Source organism: Anolis sagrei, chromosome 2 (assembly GCF_037176765.1).
Source record: "Anolis sagrei isolate rAnoSag1 chromosome 2, rAnoSag1.mat, whole genome shotgun sequence".
NCBI classification, from domain to species: Eukaryota; Metazoa; Chordata; class Lepidosauria; order Squamata; family Dactyloidae; genus Anolis; species Anolis sagrei.
The window spans coordinates 237,482,904-237,505,191 of NC_090022.1; the positions used below are offsets into that span (position 1 = coordinate 237,482,904).

Below are 22,288 nucleotides of genomic sequence, written 5' to 3' on the forward strand. Positions count from 1 at the left end.
ATCATAGAAAAAGCCAGATATTTTGGTTTTATGTATAGGAGTTAAAGCTTTGACAGACAGGCACACTTCTTGTATTCAGAGACAGCTGTTACATTTATAATATTTTATTATTGTAGATTCAAGGCACAATCTAATTCAGTATGGTTTACAGATACCTCATGTAATTCCCAAGTAGTTTCCTCAAAACAGACACAAAATAGACATAGGCGTGTTTAATACAGCATGCATTTCTCAATGTACTTTCTCTCAAATCATGTTTTTTGAGGCAATAATTCTGTATGCAGTTACCCAAGAGTTGGGTTCTATTTGACACAATGTGTACATGCACCATATTCAAAAATACACATTTTTCATTCTTTATTCTTTTTCTGCTCAGAATTTATAAGTTTGAAATCTGAAAGGTCAGGTCAATCTAGTCCATATCAGTCCAGAGAAAAGAGATCAGATCAACTGGCTTCAAGCTGGAAACCAAACTAAATACTCAAGAATACCAACCATGAAAATGGAAGATGCCAAAAGACCTTCTTTTCCATCCTCTGGCCCATGTCTAGAATATCAAATCACACTGTGACACAAACAAAGAGCTTAATAAAAAAAAAAGTATGTTTTTACTGATCTGGTATTTGTATCTGTTCTTGAATTATTGATATTCTTGTTACATTCTAACAGTTTAATATTTTTATAAATCTCCCTTGAGAGTGCTGGCGCAAAGAATGGTGGCATATATATCTCAATAAACAAAATAATAAATGTAACTCCATTTGAATCCAGTACTGAACAAAGAGATATGTGTCTAGACAAAACAGTTGATACAAAAAAAGTGAATATTTTGGTATTTGGTATCTAAAAAAAGTCCCCACCCACAGACATGTGGCAATACTGTCAGCAATAATACACACTGGAATTTGCAAATGTGAACTATGAAACATGATAACATTTAAAGACAGACTTTAAAATAGTTGGATCATGCCTTTACCATTTAAAATGTTATTTAGAGTATGGAATTAGTCAAAAGATGGTAGCGTACATGTTCACTAAACTAGAAAAGCAAAAGCAGAAACAAATGTGAATAAATGAGTGCAAAGCAGAACTCAAATTAATTAAGATGGCTAATAACTGGATACCATGTTATTTTAAAAGCTCTTAAATATATCTGTAGAACACAGAACAATTGCTGAGCTTAGAATTATGTTTGCAATAATAGCAATGCCTTCTGCTAGCCAATGAGTAAAATACTTGCACTTAATTTCAGTTCATAAATTTATATATCCTTGGCAGGGAATCAAGCATGCAACTCCAACAAGGAGAAACGCTGCATTAAGCGGTTGGCTTATAATGCTGCTTATTTAAATGAATACTCATGGAATACTCTTGAGCTTAAGCCATCAATAATATCATTTCAAATGGTGCTACAACACCTTTATGACCAAGCCACAGACAAATAAGTAGTGGTAATCACATACTACAACATCTTAATTAGCACACATTGTGACAGATAGTCTAAATCAGTAGTTCCCAACCTTTCTGACCAGGGACCACTTTGACCAGGGATCACTGTCCAACATTAGTACCAAAAGGGTTACGAATCAGTTTTTGGTCAACTTTAGATTTGGTTTTGGGTGCCGATTCAGAAAACTGCATTGGATAGACCACAGCAGCTGTAGTTTTTGACACAGAACATATGCCATGGTCAGCAACAGGGAAGGAGTGGCAGGAGGCATGAAAGGAGCAAAAATAAAATAAATGAAATAAAACAAGTAAAGAGGAAAGGGACCAGATTTTCATTCTCATGGCCCACTGGTGGTCTGCAGCCCACAGGTTAAGAACCACTGGTCTAAATAGAAGTACATCCTCAAATCATCCAGCTCACCTCCCCTCCTGGCAGAGCCATAAGGAACATAGTCTTCCACATGACAAGTCACAGAAGACAAGGCGTTTATGTGGATACCTCATTAATTGGGATAGCACCAATCACAATTCCCAAGCAGGAGCAGTGGCAATTCAAAAAGAGAAGGTGAATAAAATCTTAACCAAAGGATGTGCATCCCAAGAAGGGAAACCTCAGGGGTAAAGGGAGGCCAAGAGAGCTGCCATGTAGACTTTTACTGAAGAGATGGAGGTGCCTTGTGATGTCAAAGGAGTCAGGAAGTGAAGAATATGATTAATGGAAACTCAAGCTAGTGTACACAAAAGCTGCAAAGAAAAGAGAAAGAACTCAAGCAAACAGTCTATTGGCTAGTAGATTGCATGCTTGCAGAGGGAAAAATTGCTAATGCCTCTGAGGGGATAGTTTCACCCCACAGAGGTGCAGGTGGTTGAAGAGGGGGAAGATGAGACATTTCTTGCAGTGTGTTAGGTGAATATCGACTAACCAACAACCTAGGCTGACATCAATGGCAAGAACCAGACCAGATGGTACTGTCAGATAGATATCACCAGATGCTTTGATAGAATCTAACTTCTTCGGAAAAGCCAAAAATGCATCAACAGGCTTTGAACCTTTTCTGACAAGACGATGAGTCATCAGAAGGAACATTAATAGACTTTGATTTCTTCTTACAAATTCTAGAGTGCAGTAGAGACTTCAGGTGCAGACAGCATGGATTTGAATGATACTGGTGTCTCTAAGCCAAATCTGAAGTTGCCAGTACAAGGGTTACCTGATGAGAGAGGGCAACTTTATCAATGTAATCCATAGGTACAGGAGATGGTGGAGATGGTGGTACCACAGCATGTGAAGCAAGGCCTGTAGAGGTCATGCATAGAGGCCTGTTTTGGATGGTGAGAACAACCATGTGAGAACAGAGGCTGTCGGGGGTGCTTTGAATGCAATTTTCCTGCTTCTTGACAAGAGGTTGGACTGGATGGCCCATGAAGTCTCTTCCAACTCTATGATTCTATGATTCTCCTCCTTTCTCTCTCTCTCATATATATACATTCACACATTCTAATATTGTCTAGTCAGCCTACCTATTTGAAACCCACTGGACAAAGGCTACTATTTAAGGATTTGCATGAGGAATTTTTCAAATTACATAGCAGAGTGACAAAAGAAATTAATGGATACAATATTTCATGACAGACTTAGAAAAGAAAATAACAAAACATGACTGATCATTACCTAAAGTTCAATTCAATTATATTATCAGTGAGCTGGAAGAAACTTTTTTTCATAGACCTTGGCTAATAGACCTGCACTTCTTTACAGATAGCTTTTGTATGCTTAAACAACTTAGAAACAATGGGCCTTTAGACAACAGGCCTTTAAAACAAAGATACCACACAGGAGGCAGACTCTTCTACAAAATCCAGATGTCAAATCAGTCCTTGGGACTATTGGAAGCACCACTAGTGGATCTAACAACATAACAACAAAATCAAGTTATCATAAACTTGTTTGTTGTGATATATGACTTAAGCAGTCTCATCAAGCAAGCAAAGCAATCCTTATCCAAAAAGAATAAATGAACATCAGAATGACACTAGAAAAAGAACTGTTCAAAAACAAGGGGAAACCTTGCAGCTTCCCATGATAGTAATCCATGGAGATTAAAAATCGCCACAGTGAAGCAAACTTCAGAGAGAGACTGCTGAATTCATTGGTTCCATTCTATCACCAAAATAAATTGGAATGAAGACATATACTATATTTCTTAATTGGCTTACCAAGGCATTAAGTAATTATCAACAGTTAAGTTAATAACATAATCTTTCAGTATTTTCTGAATTTAATTTCATTTATTGTCTATAATCCCTGCCTCTACCCCAGAGTTTCTTAAACTGTGTTCCTCAAGGTGTTTTGGACTTCGGCTCCCAGAAATCCCAGCAAGCTTATCAGCTATTAGGAATTGTGGGAGCTGAAGTCCAAAACATCTGGGGAAGCACAGTTTGAGAAACTCTGCCCTACCCCAATCGCATGTACTATGGTTACTGTATATATAACAGTGGTTCCATCCTATCTACAGGGGTTCAGTTTCAGGAACAAACATGCTTCTGTTTGTCAGTTGAAATTGTGCGTGTAGATTCTGCAGATCCAGAAGGTCCATTGTTTCTGAAATTCTGGACAATAATTACTGTCTTTCATGTATCCAGTGAAATGGGTTATGGCCCACAATAGCTTATGTTATAATAAATGTGTTAGTCTTTACAACAGTACATAGGATTACAATCCATGAAACACAATTCAGAGAAACTGCTAAAGGAATGGCAAGAAACTAAATAACAAGCAGGTTAAGGAGAACACTGCACTATAAAAGACTACAAAGATTGCTAGAAGTTTTCTGTGCAAAATGAGCTATTTCATTTCTTGCCATGTCTACTAATTGCCTTTTTAGTTTGCTAATAGGCTTCATGGACACACAATTCAAATTCCATTGTCAAAAAGTGAGTGCCAGATCACCAGAATGCAACAAAGACTATAGATACAATGTTTAGTTAGCAAAAGGCTTGCATACAAAATTTTCAGCCTCCACATCAATAAATGGAAACAACACTGTCTCTCCATTAGCAGATCCAGAAGGTCTTTATTTTTATTTATTTATCGTGTCATCCGCAACCAGAACATTGTATTACATTTCTAACAGTTGCTGTGTGGAACAATCAATCAGGCATTAAGAATCAATATTCCCCAGGGAAAGAGTTGTACCTATGACTGTACATCCTGCATCTAGTCAATTGCCATCATCCCAGGTACATGCCTGTCTCAGTTATTTGTGTTAAGTGCCCGGAAATGTCTCTCAGGAAATACAGTTTGATATACAGGTGTGCTGTGGGTTCTGCTGTCTTAGAAGGACCTCCATAGACTAAAGGGGCTTTTCCTCATCCCTCCCAACCTGCAAAAAATACCAAATTCTGAAAGTACAATAACTGTCACCCCATATCTATTTTTGAGAGTATTGGCCATAAATCAATTGGAGTCTTGAAGGTGAATACACACACATACATATTAGGTCTGGGTAACAACGGAAAAATTTGTTTCTAAAATCGATTCGTTTTTTGGGGTTTTTTGCGTTTCGATATTTAAAAGAATTCTGAAATTTTCCTTTAAAAAGTTCGATATTTACGAAATTTCGTAAATGGTAAAAAAATTACAAAACAATAAGGAAACAATAACGAATCGATTCGTTAATGGCGGCCGCGATCGCGCAATACGCTAAAAAAACTTCTGAAGCTTCCCTCTCCCTCTGTTGTTGACTGTTGGTGGGATATTATAATTTTTTTTCACTAATTAAACAAAAAACAACTATAAAACTTGCCCCAGACATGCGGAAATAATAACGAAACAACCTCAAACCAATAACGAAACGAATACATAACAAAATACGAAGCATTTACGAAACGAATTGAAAAATTCGTTTTGTTTTTAAGTTGCTCCAGAATGGTTCGTTATCGCTTCGTTAACAAAAAAAATAACGAATTTTTAACGAATTACGAATTAACGAAACGAAACCGCCCAGCCCTAATACATATTTTTCATATCATTGGGGTGTTGTTTTTGCTTTTAGCATTTTTTTAATCCAATTGGTTAAGCCCAATGTTCTGTAGTATACACACCTTAAAACTATACTTTTTAAGTATATTCTATAATAGCTGGGGTATATCAGCTAGTTATTATTTTATGAATCTATTTGCCATTTATGAAACTCTGCCATAATATTTTATATTCTTCAATGCAGCTATTATGTATATATTTAGTCATCTGTGTTCAACCAATGTTCCACTTGGATAGCTGTGGTCATGTCTACATAGCCAAAATAAAGTGAACTCACTGCTCTACTGCTGAAGCAGTGTCCACACAATGGATTCAAAGTAGAACTACAATATCCAGCCATTAGACCACAGCAAAGGAACACCAGATTTCTCCAGAACTTCCTGGAACCTTCAAAGTGTCCCACACTTTCAAAGATGTGGACAGCTGGATAGAGCTGGATGCTGGCCAATCCCCTGGCCTCACTGCAAGCAGACCAGCAAGTGGCTCCCTCCCAGAGGCTTGCTGGCAACATTGCATTTCTGGTGATATTATTTCTGACACTAAGCCATGTGACAGTTTGAGAAACTCTGTTCTAGAAGATTCATATTTATTTACTTATGTAACACTTATCCAATTTGCTTTTTATCATTTCATAGGTGTATATTGTTTGTTTTGAAAAGCTTGTTAAATGGTTAGTTTGTGCTTTAGGAAAATATCCCTATAATTTCCATCTTTCAGCGTTTGGTACCAAATGGCCTGTTAAAGAGGATGTGCTCAAGAGCACATCTACTTTGCTAACTTAGATGAACCTCTACTTCAGTGGTTCTCAACTTATGGGTCCCCAGATGTTTTGGCCTTCAGCTCCCAGAAATCCTAACAGCTGGTAAACTGGCTGGGTTTTCTGGAAGTTGTGGGCCAAAACACCTGGGGACCCACAGGTTGAGAACCACTGCTCTACTTTGTGTTGGAGTGAGAGAAGCAATATCTAATGTAGATTTAATTACTCCATCCAAGTTGCTTTCTCTCACTGAAAGTATTATTTCCTGCAAGCAGAACTTTTATGGGCAAATAGGAGCTATGTTTTAGAAGAAAGTATTTTCAGTGGAAAATTGAAATGGGGCCTCAAATCAAATGAGGACTACATTCTGGATCAGGGCCAGCATTTTGATTTAAACACATGACTAACATCACAAATAGTTTGGCTGCCTTCTAGGTATATAAAGAGAATACTTCTAATTTTCATTGCAAAGAATTTGGCTGCCTTCTGAGTATATAAAGGGAATACTTATTACTTTCTCAATCTGTCATAAGCTGATTGAAGCATGATCCACTTAGAAGAGATGCAAGAGCTACTCTCTTATTGTCCCCCTGGTTTCAGCTTTACCTGACCATCCTGGGAGGCAGCGACAGTAGCCAGTAGTTGGGTGACAGCCATCTGCATGGCTGCAGTCACAGCGTTCTGCACAATCCAACCCATATGCACCATCCTGCCACAGAAGAAGAAATTATAGTGAATATAGTTCTAGGTGCACTAACTCACACAGAGATGTCTCACAACCTCATATTATTAGACTTGACAGAATAAAGAGAAGTCAGCTATAACTACCTAAAAGGGTAATTATACATATGCATATAAGCCAGTTGATCTGCCATGTCAACCAATACACATACATCCTAAGGCAGTGGTTCTCAACCTGGGGTCCGCAGATGTTTTGGCCTTCAACTCCCAGAAATCCTAACAGCTGGTAAACTGGGGACCTCAAGATGAGAGCCACTGCCCTAAGGAAACAATCAAAAGGGATGAACTAATTGAAAGAATTAGCTCCTGTTTAAGGAGCTCCATTGGTTGCCCTTCATCTTCCGGTCCCAATTCAAGGTGCAGGTTATCACCTATAAAGCCCTAAACGGTTCGGGACCTGCCTACCTTCGTGACTGCATCTCCCTCTACAAACCTGCACAGACTCTTTGATCCTCTGGGGAGGCCCTCCTCTCACTTCTACCGTCATCACAAGTATGATTTGTGGGGACGAGGGAGAGAGCCTTCTCTGCTGTGGCCCCTTGGCTCTGGAACTCACTGCCTGGTGAAATTAGGCAAGCCCCTACCTTGGCAGCTTTTAAGGAAGACCTAAAAACTTGGCTCTTCTGATGTGCATTCGGGGAGTGAATATATTTCCCATATACAGTCTGTTCCAAGTACTGCTCCGTCCTCATGAGGCACTTTCTCCCCGCTCTTAATGAAGGCCTAACTCTACTGTTCCGTTCCTTTTGTGTTCCTCCCTCAGAAACCTATTCTCCCTCAGAAACATATCCTGCATATCTCATCCAGGGTTTTATCAATTTTATCAAATTTATTCCTAGTACATTTGGCCTGCCCACTGTGTTCTATTTCTCTATCATGTTATTTTGAAACTGCTTATTTTATTTTGTTATTTCATGTATTTATTTTGATGGTATTTTTGCTTCTTGTACTTTATTTTACTGTACTGTAATTTTGGGCTTGGCTTCATATTAGCTGCCCCGAGTCCTCTTTGGGGAGATGGTGGCAAGGTATAAATAAAGATTATTATTATTATTATTATTATTATTATTATTATTATTTTACTGACACAAAAACACAGTATGTCACAACAAACAAGATCTATATGCTGGATTTTGTATCACAAAATCACAAGTTGAACACTTCTCAAGCGTCTAAGACTGTGTGATATATTTTTGAATGATGCATGCAGATCCAAGTAAGGTGGCCTTTTGCAGTTGACAGATTGTGATTTTGTCAATGTTTATTGTTTCCAAATGCCAGCTGAGGTCTTTTGGCATGGCACCCAGTGTGCTGATGACCACTGGGACCACCTGTATCGGTTTATACCAGAGCCTTTGCAGTTCGATTTTGAGGTCCTGATAGCGGCTGAGTTTTTCCTGTTGTTTTTCCTCAATGCAACTGTCACCCGGTATGGCGACATCAATAATCCAAACTTTTTTCTTTTCCACAATCGTCATGTCTGGTGTATTGTGTTCTAAAACTGGATTTGAAAGTCCCACAGTATTTTTGCGTGTTCATTTTCCACGACCTTTGCAGGTTTATTATTATTTATAAATATATTAATAAATAATATATTAACTATTAATATTTATATATATTATTTGCAGATTATTATTATTATTATTATTATTAACTACAAAAGCACCACATCAGTTTACACAGCAGAGCACAAAATAGCCATCTGTGTCTTTTCATTCCTGAAGACCAAGAGTTGTTCAATTCTTACTGCAATAGCAGTGCAAGCATGTTAAAGCTGGTGTTAAACCTACCTCCTACCATTTGTCAGTTCTAATTGACAACTCTCATATGTCTGTATATTTTTCCTAACAGACTAAACAGCAGCTGGGGGAGATTTAGAAAACAGCAGAGATAGCAAAGGGTTAACCCTCTCATGCAGTACCACCGTTATGGCCCTATCTCTCACACATCCATCTCCACCCTCTCCTCTCTCTTACACAGCTGCTTTTAACAGAAATTACAAGAAACAAGATATTGGCAGTTAAACTGTCTTGCTATGGGTCTCAATCTTTGGCATGAAAGACTACATTCTGTCAGAAGGAAAAGCACAGGCATAATTCACATTCAGGAAAAGCATTCAGTGACCATAGAGAAATATGGCAGGGGGTATTTACATATTTGACTTCTACAGCTACTGAGGGGGGGGGGGATACTTGTGAGACAGGGAGGATAAGGAATCAGTGCTAAAAATGCTGAGTGACATTGGAATCTGAAATACAGAAATACAATTTATTCTCTACTACTTAGCATTCTCACCACTATTTTTATAGCACAGCTTAGGGATTAGTGATTCAGTTCTATCATTCATTTCTAATGCAGAGCGATATGGCATGTGAATAGCAGTCTTTGGTTTATTTTCACATAAAGAGAGACAGACAAAAAGAAGCACTTCCTGTTCATGGAATCAGATATGAGCGGAGATACTTTCAATATATTCTGGTAAAGGCAGTTTTAAAATAGTTTGTATACATACATTACTTATTTTACACACTGTAATACTGATATCTTGCTTACGATCCACACTGTAAAACAAGTGAAGCGTGTGAAGTAAGTCTTACTTTTAAAAGCTTCCTAATTCCAGTACCTTCCCCTATTCCTTCTACTATAACCCTTTCACCCACCCTCTTGTGGAATGTGCTTGCTTACTTGACAAGGATGTTCACATTTCTCCCCAGTCCATCCAGGGGCACAGGTACAAGTCCCATCCAGAGTATTGCATGCCCCTCCATTAAGGCATTGGCAGGTTAAATTACAGCCAAAGCCCCATGTCCCACTTGGACAGTTTATAGAGCAATCCACTCCATGCCAACCTGCAGCAATAAAAGCAAAACACATGTACTCAGCACCGAATGCTAATTTTGAAATCCTTTCTGGATGTAAAATACATGGTGCAGTACATCAACTTTCAAAAGATGATCTGGAAAGAGTGTCATCTTTGATGTCTGAGAGATCAACATACTGAAACTTTGTGTACAAAATTACAAAAGAATTGTGTATAAATCTTCATACTATAAATAAGATGTAAGTGAAACATAAATTACTTTGGGTTGCTGTGAGTTTTCTGGGCTGTTCAAGAAACATTCTCTCTTGATGTTTCACCCACATCTGTGGCAGGCATCCTCAGAAGTTGAGGGGTCTGTTGGAAACTAGGCCAGTGAGGTTTATATATCTGTGGAATGTCCAGGGTGGGAGAAAGAACTCTTGTCTGTTTGATGCTAGTGTGGGTGTTGCATTTTGCCACCTTGATTAGCATTGAATGGCCTTGCAGCTTCAAAGCCTGGCTGCTTCCTGCCTGGGGGAATCCTTTGTTGAGAGGTGTTCACTGGCCCTGATTGATTCTTGTCTGGAATTCCCCTGCTTTTTAAGTGTTTATTTACTCTTTATTTACTGTCCTGATTTTAGGGTTTGTTTTTTTTAAAACAAAAAACAAAAAAAACAAAACTGGTAGCCAGATAGTGTTCATTTTCATGGTTTTCTCCTTTCTGTTGAAATTGTCCACATTTTGTGGATTTCAATGGCTTCTCTGTGTAGTCTGACATGGTAGTCATTAGAGTGGTCCAGCATTTCTGTGAACACAGCATTTTTATGCTGCATTCAGGTTGGTTCATCAGGTGCTTTGCTACATAGACTACCAAACACAGCAGCCAAACATGAATCAAGGAACATGAAAGGCAGTGCAGACTTATTCAACGTGAGAAGTTAGCCACCTGATGAACTAACCTGGATACAACACATACATGACTTTCATATTGAGACTTGGGTCTCATATCCAAGACATCTCATTATGTATATATGAGTATTACAAAATATTTTTAAAAAACATAAAATACACAATACTTCTGATTCCAAGCATTTCACATAAGATATTCAACCTGTATGAATAAGTACTATTATATAGTTGCAAATATCTAATATGAATTATGAGTCCTTTTTCCTGAATACTGTCTGGATGAAGGAATCTTTGAATTGTATACAGCATTTACAAGAAAAGAAAGAAAAAACAACTGTATCCATTTAAACCAATAAGATATTCAAAACACACATGTTGCATATCGACACTCTCTTCTGGACTACAGCTCCCAGCATCCTCAAAGGATTTCTTTGAGAGCATCCTGGTACATGCATATTTCCAATTTCCTATTCCTGAACTGCAACTCCCAGCAATCCTCCAGACAGATAAGTTAGATAGATTAGATAGAGATAGATAGGTAGGTAGGAAGATTGATCACAAGGACTGCTGGGAGTTGTAGTCCAAGAATAGGTAGAGAAGGAAGAAAGGGGATAAAGCAGAAGGGAAAGAAAAGGGGGGGGGGGAGAAAGAAAGGAGGAGAGAAAGAGGGAGAGAAGGTTGGCCACAGCAACGCGTGGCGAGTACAGCTGGTAACAGATAAATATGCACTTTGTAAATAGAGTGCTGGTTACAGTTATCTTACTATCTTTTCCACTTCCCTATCTGTTTGTTTAGAATTGCAGATGTCTCCTGGAATCACAATAAAAATTAGATTCCAGAGTCATTTTGTAATTAAATTGTTTATTTTTAGCTCCTTTCCTGGCATTTTGCTTAGGTATATGATAGAGTAATGAAATCAAAGTGATTCCATAAGTGGAGCTCATATGTCACAGAGAAAGAAAGAGAGACTAGTGGAATCTGTATCTATTTGGGGGTCATTTTCGCTTACACCTTCAGAAACATTAGGAAAGAGCAGAAGGCTTCCATCTTAATTCTATCACTCCCATTCTTACTTTTTTCAATGGCCCATTATGATTTTAAAATAATGTTTCATATAAATTCCATACTACCGGGGGTAAATTATTTATCTTACCTGCTTTACAGGTACAAGAACCATCCACAGGAGAACAGATGGCCTCATTTTTGCAGTTGCAAGTGGATGAGCAATTTACTCCATAGGTTCCAAGAGGACAAGGAATGGAACAATCTGAACCCTAAAATATGTTTCAGAGAAGAGAGGCAAAAGTGCAGTGATAACGAAAGGAATGTAATTTCATTAAGTCCTTTCCTCCCCCTTTCAACAGCAATAATTAAACCCAGTCTTTGAATAATTTCCTATATTAAATTTTCATGCAGAACATATATTAACGGCTGCTTCATGTGCTACTTCATTTCTGCATGAACATAATCTCTGTGCAGTAAATTATCTGTACCTACAGGCAGTTCAAGTATATTTGTAGCATAAAACCAAGACAAGACCAAAAAGGAAACATTACCCAACCCCCCCCCCCCAAATAACTTATATAAAGGTAAAGGTAAAGGTAGTCCCCTGACATTAAGTCCAGTCATGTCTGACTCTGGGGTGGGGTGCTCATCTCCATTTCTAAGCCGAAGAGCCAGCGTTGTCCATAGACACCTCCAAGGTCATGTGGCTGGCATGATTGCATGGAGCGCCGTTACCTTCCCGCCGGAGCGGTACCTATTGATCTACTCACATTTGCATGTTTTCGAACTGCTAGGTTGGCAGAAGCTAGGACTGACAGCGGAAGCTCACGCCGCTCCCCGGAATCGAACCTGCGACCTTTCGATCAACAAGCTCAGCAGCTCAGTGCTTTAACCCACTGCGCCACCGGGGGCTCCCTAACTTATCTACTTGGAATAATTTGCTTATAGAGACAATTTGCTTATTCTGGAATTAGGCACATGCAATACTGATAACTCTGATAACCTATATATATACACACACACACACACACAATGAAATGTAATGTTTGAAATCTATTTGATCCATTTCCAGTTCTAAACTTAAGACATTTAAAAAACTCTCTTCAGGGTATCTCAGAGCCCCCAGTGGTACAGCGGATTAAACCATTGAGCTGCTGAACTTGCTGACCGAAAGGTTAGCAGTTTGAATCTGGAGAGCGGGGTGAGCTCCCACTGTCAGCCCCAGCTTCTGCCAACCTAGCAGTTCGATAACATGCAAGTGTGAGTAGATCAATAGGTACCGCTTCAGCAGGAAAGTAACAGCACTTCATGCAGTCATGCTGGCCACATGACCTTGGAGGAATCTATGGACAATACCAGCTCACTGGCTTAGAAATGGAGATGAGCACCAACCCGCCTGAGTCGTACATGACTATACTTAATGTCAAGAGGAAACCTTTACCTTTTAAGGATATCTAAGCAATCTTGTTTGTTGAAATTGCAGTTTAAAATCTGAATAATGGACATTCAAATGCTAACACTGCCTGTTGCTTTTAATGGGATGCATGTTTCAACACACATTTGAATGCTTTTTCTTAAGCCCTTAAGCCCAAACAGCTGATCAGGGGGCTGGCAGAGCACAAGTTCAGCACTGGATAGCATATTTTGACAGCAGCAGGAGAGCACCTGTGAACTTGGTGCCCACATGTGCTTTATTTATAGTGAGTATTATGCAACTTCATCATTTAAATCCTTGGATGAGAACTCTATCTACTACTCCTCAAGCCTTTTCTCCACCGTGGTTAATATTTATACTTCATTAGCAGCTTCCCATTCTTCTTGGTCTCGTATATAGGGCAAGTAACTCTATCAGAATCATTTATTAAATTCTACAATTTGTAGATTAGAGATTAAACCTCCCTCTTGCCTTGAAATTATCTGACAGTTTTCACATATTCACTTCTTTTGTCCCTTATTAGTTCTCACTAGAAGTCAGCGAGTCTGTGTCCAAAGAGTAAAGGCTGAAGTAGCTGGGGATGTGAATCAGATCAATTTACCTTAAATCCTGGAGCACAGATGCATTTTCCACTCACACTGTCACAGTCAGCGCCATTTTGGCAAGTGCAGATCTGTTGACAAGATTCGCCATAGAATCCCGGGGAACATGTCTCATTGCAGTAGAGCCCAGACCAGCCCGACTCGCAGGAGCATTCTCCAGACATGGGGTGACAGCTGCCACAAAGGGATGAAAGGAGTAAAACACTTGGGGCTAAATATGACACTAGCAGGCCAAGGCAGAAAAATATTGTTATAGACATATTATAAAAGCATTTAACACAACTTGAAACATGCACACATTGGGCAGTGTGGGAGGGTGCAGACACATGTGTTATAAAATTACCCTGCTTAATAATAGCAGTCATGGCAACAACCATTTCAAGTCACGCTCTATGCCTTAAATGATTTAAAACATAGGTTTCTTAAACTTTTTCCACTCTTGACCCCTTTCTGCTGGAGAAATGTTTACTTGACCCCAGGTATATAGGTATATAAATATAAGAATAACACATTTACTAACACTACCTCAGCATTTGCAAGGCTTGCTAAACAGGTTGATTTTCCTTTTTGTGGACTACAGCTGAGGCATTTTCTGCAGAGTCCACTGTGAGTGCTGAATGTTGTCGCTAATGAATTTGTGTAAACCCTTTACTGTTGCCAAATTTTTCGTGATTCCAACATTGAACTAAGGGGACCCCATTTGGGATCAGAGCCTAGAGTTTAAGCAGGGGTTTAAAACATCTTTCCTCCCTCAATTTGAGTTGTGATTAATAATAAAGCTTCAAATCACTTTGAAAACAGTTTTAACTTAGGCTAAATCAATATTAAAAAAACAATCAAATGAGTGCAACTTTAAAGTGCAAATGCCAGTGAGATCATGTTCACAATTTGCATTTCCGCAGAGACAAAGTACATTGACTCTCACAAAACATCCATGAGCTTCTGTATAACAATATGCTCAAGACCAAATTAAAAATGATGTAAAATACTTCTTAGCATTTTACATACAAAGGGGAATTTACACACACAACAAATGCCAGCTTTGGAGTAGGGAAAATTTGTTTAGGATAGTAGCAGAGAAAAAAGTTGTAGCCTTCACAACCAGCACCCTCTAGAGTTCCTGTTATTTGCATTGATTTACACTGTGTGAAGGTTCGTTTATTTTTCCTAACCAAAGGTTTCTGGTGGTGTGTGCAATAATGTACTTAACTCGCAGGCAGTTTGCCCTGAAGTGAGAACCTCTATGTCTCTAGTTATCATTATTCTTTCGTAGGCAACTATTTTTTTCCCCAGGAGCAATGCCAAATCTCTTTTACTGGGGAAAGGTCAGGGACAGCCTTGTAACCTTGAAGAGTACAGATGGCTGGTCCCTTCCATACCTGGTGACAGTCCAGCTGTCCCTACCTGAAAACAGCAGTCTCATTCAATGGGCAGCCACACAGCTGTTATCTTGTAACAAATGGACACCATCAGCTGCGGTAAGATATATGGGCTCGGAAAGCGGACACAATGGAGTGCTCTGTGGTCCGCTGGCAGACAAAGCACTTAGCTCAACGCTCACCAAAAGGAAGCCCTTAATATCCAGATCAATTATGTTTACAATAGGCAGCCTGTTTAAAGAGGGACTCCAATCACTGATTGAAGTAATATTCCCTAAGGCATGACTTGGTGAAAAGGGGGGGGGGGGGAGCTGCAATCAAGTCCAAATACATCGAATGGAAAGAATACTGCCTTCTTTCTCATTGATCTAAAAACAACAGCAACCCTCTCTTCAAGACTCCTTGCTCAATAATGTCAATTCAATTCCCTACTGGTTTGTGTTATAAGAAATGTCTATCATTATTTTATATCACTATTGTTAAAATGCAGTCACCCAAATGACATTGCTTTCTGATTATTTTTTAAAATGTACAAACATTAAAGAATGGTCTCCAATAAATGTCAATTTGTGCAAACTAGGATGGGCAGGGATTTCTTTACCAGATTATTGTTTCATATTTCTGATATCATATGACTAAGAAATCATAGGTGGATTAAAATAATTTTCTACTATAATTATTTCATGACTTAAAATATTTTTACATCACCTCCCCATCTTTCAAGGCATCTGTTTTTTTTTTAATTCACTTACAACCACTTTTTTTTCAAGGATTGGGACCCAAAGCAGGTCACCATGTAAAAATTATATATGAGAAAATTATAGAAAATAATAACTATGGCAAAACAAAACTAACAGTGAATGCACTGAAACTCAAAAGCATGGGAAACAACACAGGTTTCATCTGGCATATAACAGATCTATTTGGCATCAGATAAACAGAAAAGATGCATACAGCTTTACTCAATCAATAGAGAACAGTGCTCTCAGACATGTAATTATTTTTTCATCCTTTTTCTGTTTCTGTTTTTAAAATAGGACAACAACAACAATTTTATTTATATCCTGCCACCATCTCTCAAAAGGGACTTGGGGTGGCTTACAAAGCAGCAGTGGATTACAAAGCAGAAAAACAGGAAAGTTACTGTTTTTGTGTGTGTCAAGTTTTTTCCGGCTTAATGGCAACGTAAGTAAAGCAACCCTATCACCAAGTTTGCCTGGCAAGATTGGTTGGGGCAGTGCCTTTGCCTTCCTCTGAGACTGTGACCATGTGACTCCCAAGTGGGTTTCCATGAACAGGTAAGGATTCAAGCTTTGGTCTCCAGTGTCATTGTCCAATGCTCACTATACTGTGGTGGCTGTCTTTAAACATCTATATGTAGTAACATCTATACAGAAACACACAAAGACGTTTCCCAGCAATCTGGAATAGTATATTATTGGCAAACAAATAAATCATTGTATTCTTCAGTATCGCAGGTAAAAACAACTACTTTCAGCCCTGAATGCCTTTGTTAATTTTTGCATAGATTGCTTAACTGGCAATTCCTATGTAACAAAGGTACTAAATATTTGTAAACTCCTTTCAGTAGAAACAACTAAACACAGGTGTGAGTCCCAACTAGAATAAATCCAATGAATCAATGCCTGTCATAAGTAATGGACTGGATGAGGGCTAACAAGTTGAAATTAAATCCAGAGAAGACAGAGGTATGCCTAGTCAGTTGGAAGGTGGATCAGGGTATGGGATTACAGCCTGTGTTGGATAGGGTCACACTCCCCCTGAAAACACAGGTCTGCAATCTGGGGGTGATCATGGACTCATCGCTGACCCTGGAACCCCAAGTGTTGGCACTGACCAGGAGCGTCTTTGCCTAATTAAATCTTGTGTGCCATTTGTGCACATACCTTGATACGCCATATCTGGCCATGGTAGCCCATGCCTTAGTCACTTCTCACTTGGACTACTGCAACACTCTCTATTTAGGGCTACCTTTGAAGGCAGTTCAGAAGCTTCAATTAGTCCAAAGATCGGCAGCCAGGTTACTAACTGGAATGCCATATGAGGAACGGACAACTCCCATGTTACTGCAGCTCCACTGGCTGCCGGTCCACATTCGGGCTAAATATAAAGTGCTAATCATTACCTATAAAGCTCTAAACAGTTCAGACTGTTTGAGTAACTGCATCTCCCTTTATAGACCAACTCGAGCACTGCAGTCATCGGATGAGGTCCTACTCTCGGTCCCACCCCCATCTCAAGTCCGGTTGGTGGGAATGAGAGAAAGGACCTTCTCTGTGACTGCCCCCCACCTCTGGAACTCCCTCTCTAAGGAAATAAAGATGCCTCCCTCCCTCCTCACTTTCAAAAAACAACTGGAAACATACTTCTGTTCATTGGCCTATGAAGAAGAGGAGGATTAGATAATGATACAGATATTATACCTCTGACAAAAATCTGTTACTTATATCTGGGCTCTGTATTACTCTGCTTGCCCAATTTAACAGATATTAAGTTATAATTTGTTTTATATGTTGGGTTAGTATTTTTGTTATCTGTATATTGGTTATTGTCCTCAGTCATTGAATATTTGCCTTTTTGTGATTGGAATATGCCTGGAGTCCCTTTGGGAAGATAGGGCAGAACACGAATAAATTATTATTATTATTATTATTATTATTATTATTATTATTATTATTTGGTAAGTCAATACTTACGTAAACTGCATTAAGAACTAAATAGTTTGGATTAACAGTTGGAATTATGTTTGTACTCATTGAGAGAGAGAGAGAGAGAGAGAGAGAGAGAGAGAGATCTTAGGGAAAGGAGGAAGGATTTCATCAATATATAAACTTTAACTGGTAGGACAATGCATAACTAACATAGTAGCACAAAACAGATGTGAATGTATTCTGGTTGTAGGAATTAATACATTTAAGATATGTCCAGTCATGTCTTGTTTTGTTTTTCTTCTGTGCTATGAACTAAATACTTTGCTTTTCTGAAATTGCAAAATGAGCAACAGATGCTCCTACGCCTACATTGTGGCTAAGTCGGGGCAATTTGTCATAGAGAGGAGGAAATGTCAAAAACATATTCAAAGATAGTCATATGCTTCTGTTTACATCTGAACATTTGTAGTTTGACTTGTTCACAAGCTGCCTTCCTGGCATATAAATGAAGGAACAGCTGTGTTGAACATGAATCAAGCATAATCCTTGAAATATCAGAAATGCTATATGGGACTGTGCCATACATTTTTGTCAAATCAAAATGTTTACAATCATTATAGTTCACTTTCTGAGATCTTAACTAATCATAACAGCTATATACAGATCTTAATTGAAAGAAGGTGAGGGGGATTGGTAGATCATTACAACCCAAAGCCACTGCTTTTTGTTTTACTGAATGCCCAAAAATGTTTTTTAACCATATCACAAGTGAACACGCATATGAACAAGCTTGCTAATGAAATAAGTAAAGCACATATAGTTGTCTCCCAGGCAATTACTGCTCAGACGAAACAATTACAACTTTTAAATACACAATCTTTGCTGTTAATGATCATACAGAATAGAAGAGGTATTTTTATTAAAAGTTTTCAATTAATTGGTTCCATAACAGAATAAAAAAATCTAAGTAGAAGAACAAAGCCTGATAAAAATTAATAATTGTTCTATTTAAGAAAAAAAAACTGTCTGGATATTTGCCATAGCAATCTCACACAAAATGTTTCTACAAAGAGGGTGGGCAAAGTATGCCCTCGAGCTATTTTTGTGGCCTCCTGGGGAATCTTTTTTGTCCAAAATGCTCTCTAGGGATGTGGATGGCATTTACACCATATATGGAGGTCCTGTGCCCCCTTCAGAGGGGGAATATTTATTTTACATCCCCCCCCCCCAAAAAAAATTACATTATCACCATCCTGTTAGAGAGTTTTCACCACATTTGGGACATGCTTCCAAAAGAAACTCTTTTCGACACAAAAAGTGAAAAGAAAATGAGTTGCTGCGCATTTTGCCTGCATCTATGGCAGACATCCTCAGATGTTGTGAGGTCTGTTGAAAACAAGACAAGTGAGGCTTATATATCTGTGGAATGTCCAGGGTGGGAGAAAGAAGTCTTGTCTGTTTGAGGCAAGTGTGAATGTTGCAATTGGCCACTTTGATTAGCACTGAATGGCCTTGCACCTTTAAAGCCTGGCTGCTTCCTGCCTGGGGAATCTTTATTGGGGGGTTGTTAGTTGGCCCTGATTGTTTCCTGTCTGGGAAATAATCCCATGTTTTGAGCATTAAAAAAACTCTAAAGTCAAGACAATAAATAAAGAGCAACACTTCAGAGGAGAGTCTGAAGATGCCAGCCACAGGCCTCTTCTACACTGCCATATAATCCAGATTATCAAAGCAGATAATCCACATTATCTGATTTGAACTTGGTTACTTTAATCTACTCTGCCATATCATCCAGTTCAAAGTAGACAAATTGGATTTTATATGGCAGTGTAGATCCAGCCACTGATGCAGATAAAATGTCAGGAGAAAATGCTGCTAGAACACGGCCATACAGGCCAGAAATCACATACACCCCAGGATTCCAGCCATGAAAGCCTTCGACAATACATACAACACACTCTGTTGCATGAATACACAGGCTTTTGCACCCACAAGTAGTGTTCTTTCTTTCTTTTTAATACTCATAGTTTAATTCTTTAAGAATACAATGAAACCATTTCATTTATTCTAAATTCTATCCAGAATAAACCATTTTTCTCATTTTCTTTATTTTTCTTTGCTTTTCCAGAACTGCTCCTAATGCAGTGCAAAACCACTGATGCTAAGGAAAGAATATAAAGATTTCCACTATCCTTTGCTAAACCTAAATTTTGGACCTTCTTCCACCGTGAGCAATGTATTGTAAAAGCTGCATGTTTTCTGGTACCGGAACCGATGTCCTTCTCACTGATAGGAAACTGCTATTACAACTACCATTCTCCATATCCATGGATTCTTATTCATGGATTCAACTATCTACAGCATGAACTTTTTAAAAAAAATCCCAAAAGCAAACTTTGCTTTTGCCATTTTATAAAAGGGACACCATTATACAATACCATCATATATAACAGGAGCTGTACACATATTGATTCTGGTATCCATTCATTGTATAACTTCTAAGTCAACATCAATATATTAGCTATAATATATTCTTATTTGTGCCTGCCACTAAAACTAGCAATGAAACAAACTACAACACGAATATCACATTTTACCTGTGTGTGTTTGGCAAATGACAGGGGCATTTCTTATCGCATTTGATTCCATAGATGCCTTCTGTACACAGTCTTGTTTCACAATGTTCTCCTGTATATCCTGGCTCACAAAGACAGGCACCACTTATGTGGTAGCACTTTCCACCATTCCTGCATTGACATGTTTCTGCACATTGTATTCCAAAGGTTCCCACTGCACATTCATCTTGACACCTGTTGAGAAGGTGAGGAAGCAGAAGAGATTTACTTATTGCCTATTAAAGAAGTTTGAAATTCAATTTAATTAAAATCTCCATCGTCAATTCATTCCAGTTAATGTAGCTTAGTGGTTTATTTATTATTATTTATTTATTTATTATTTGCATTTGTTAACCGCCACTCTCAGCCCGGAGGCGACTCGTGGCGGTTTACAGAACATAGAACATAAAGACAACAGTTACAATAATTAGGAATATAACACACATCTTACTAACACACAACTAATTAAACTAAAAATCCGCTTCGTCTTGTTTGGGTCATAATCCATCTCGTCGTCATAGTCCATTCCGGTGGTCACATCAAAAAGCATAGCACATTAATTAAAGGCCTTTTCAAAGAGCCAGGTTTTCAGGCCCCTACGGAAGGCCATGAGGGACGGTGCCTGTCTAACTTCAGCAGGGAGGGAGTTCCACAGCCGGGGGGCCACCACGGAGAAGGCCCGCTCTCTAGTCCCCGCCAAGCGTGCCTGTGAGGCAGGCGGGACCGAGAGAAGGGTCTCCCCGGATGATCTCAAGGTCCTCGTGGGCTCGTAGGCCGAGATGCGGTACTCAAGGTATTTTGGGCCGGAACCGTTTAGGGCTTTGTAGGTTAGCACCAGCACCTTGAATTGGGCCCGGTAGCTGATCGGCAGCCAGTGGAGCTGGGACAGCAAGGGCGTTGTGCGCTCCCTGCGTCCCGCTCCGGTTAACAACATGGCTGCCGCGCGCTGGACTAGCTGGAGCTTCCGGGCCGTCTTCAAGGGCAGCCCCACGTAGAGAGCGTTGCAGTAATCGAGGCGGGATGTGACCAAAGCGTGTACCACCGTGGCCAAGTCAGACTTCCCAAGATACGGGCGCAGCTGGCGCACGAGCCGAAGCTGTGCAAATGCTCCCCTGGTCACCGCTGAAACCTGGGGATCCAGGCTCAGCGATGAGTCCAGGGTCACACCCAAGCTGCGAACCTGCGCCTTCAAGGGGAGTGCGACCCCGTCCAGCACAGGCTGTAACCCTATACCCTGTTCGGCCTTGCGACTGACCAGGAGTACCTCCGTCTTGTCTGGATTTAATTTCAGTTTGTTCGCCCTCATCCAGACCGTCACAGCGGCCAGGCACCGGTTCAGGACTTCGACAGCCTCCTTAGTAGCAGGTGGGAAGGAGTGACAGAGTTGGACGTCATCTGCGTACAGATGACACCGCACCCCGAAACTCCGGATGATCTCGCCCAGCGGCTTCATGTAGATGTTAAACAGCATGGGAGACAATATGGAGCCCTGAGGAACACCACAGGTCAAAGGCCGTGGTGTTGAACAGGAGTCCCCCAATAACACCTTCTGGGTACGACCCTCCAGAAATGACTGGAGCCACCGCAAAGCGGTGCCCCCGAGGCCCATCTCTGCAAGGCGTCCCAGAAGAATACCGTGGTCGACGGTATCGAAGGCCGCTGAGAGGTCCAGGAGCACCAACAGGGACACACTCCCCCTGTCTAGCTCCCGGCGGAGATCATCCACTAAGGCGACCAAGACCGTCTCGGTACCATGCCCCGGTCTGAAGCCAGACTGTGCCGGATCCAGATAATCCGTGTCTCTCAAGAATACCTGGAGTTGTGAGGCCACCACGCTTTCCATGACTTTGCCCAAGAAGGGAAGATTGGAAACAGGCCGAAA

The 22,288-nt window shown here is 39.7% G+C and overlaps 1 protein-coding gene across 3 annotated transcripts in view; it reads right to left on the minus strand.

Moving 5' to 3' along the window:
* The window catches only part of MEGF10 (multiple EGF like domains 10), a 129,380-nt gene that overhangs the window by 35,311 nt on the left and 71,781 nt on the right, over positions 1-22,288 (minus strand). For all 3 annotated transcript variants that reach the window (XM_060761994.2, XM_067464468.1, XM_067464467.1), the window contains exons 9-13: positions 20,389-20,601; positions 13,740-13,914; positions 11,852-11,972; positions 9,675-9,838; positions 6,855-6,957 (exon numbers count right to left, since the gene is read on the minus strand). In XM_060761994.2, the coding sequence (XP_060617977.2) occupies positions 6,855-6,957; positions 9,675-9,838; positions 11,852-11,972; positions 13,740-13,914; positions 20,389-20,601 (776 nt within the window). The remainder of the gene's footprint in view (positions 1-6,854; positions 6,958-9,674; positions 9,839-11,851; positions 11,973-13,739; positions 13,915-20,388; positions 20,602-22,288) is intronic.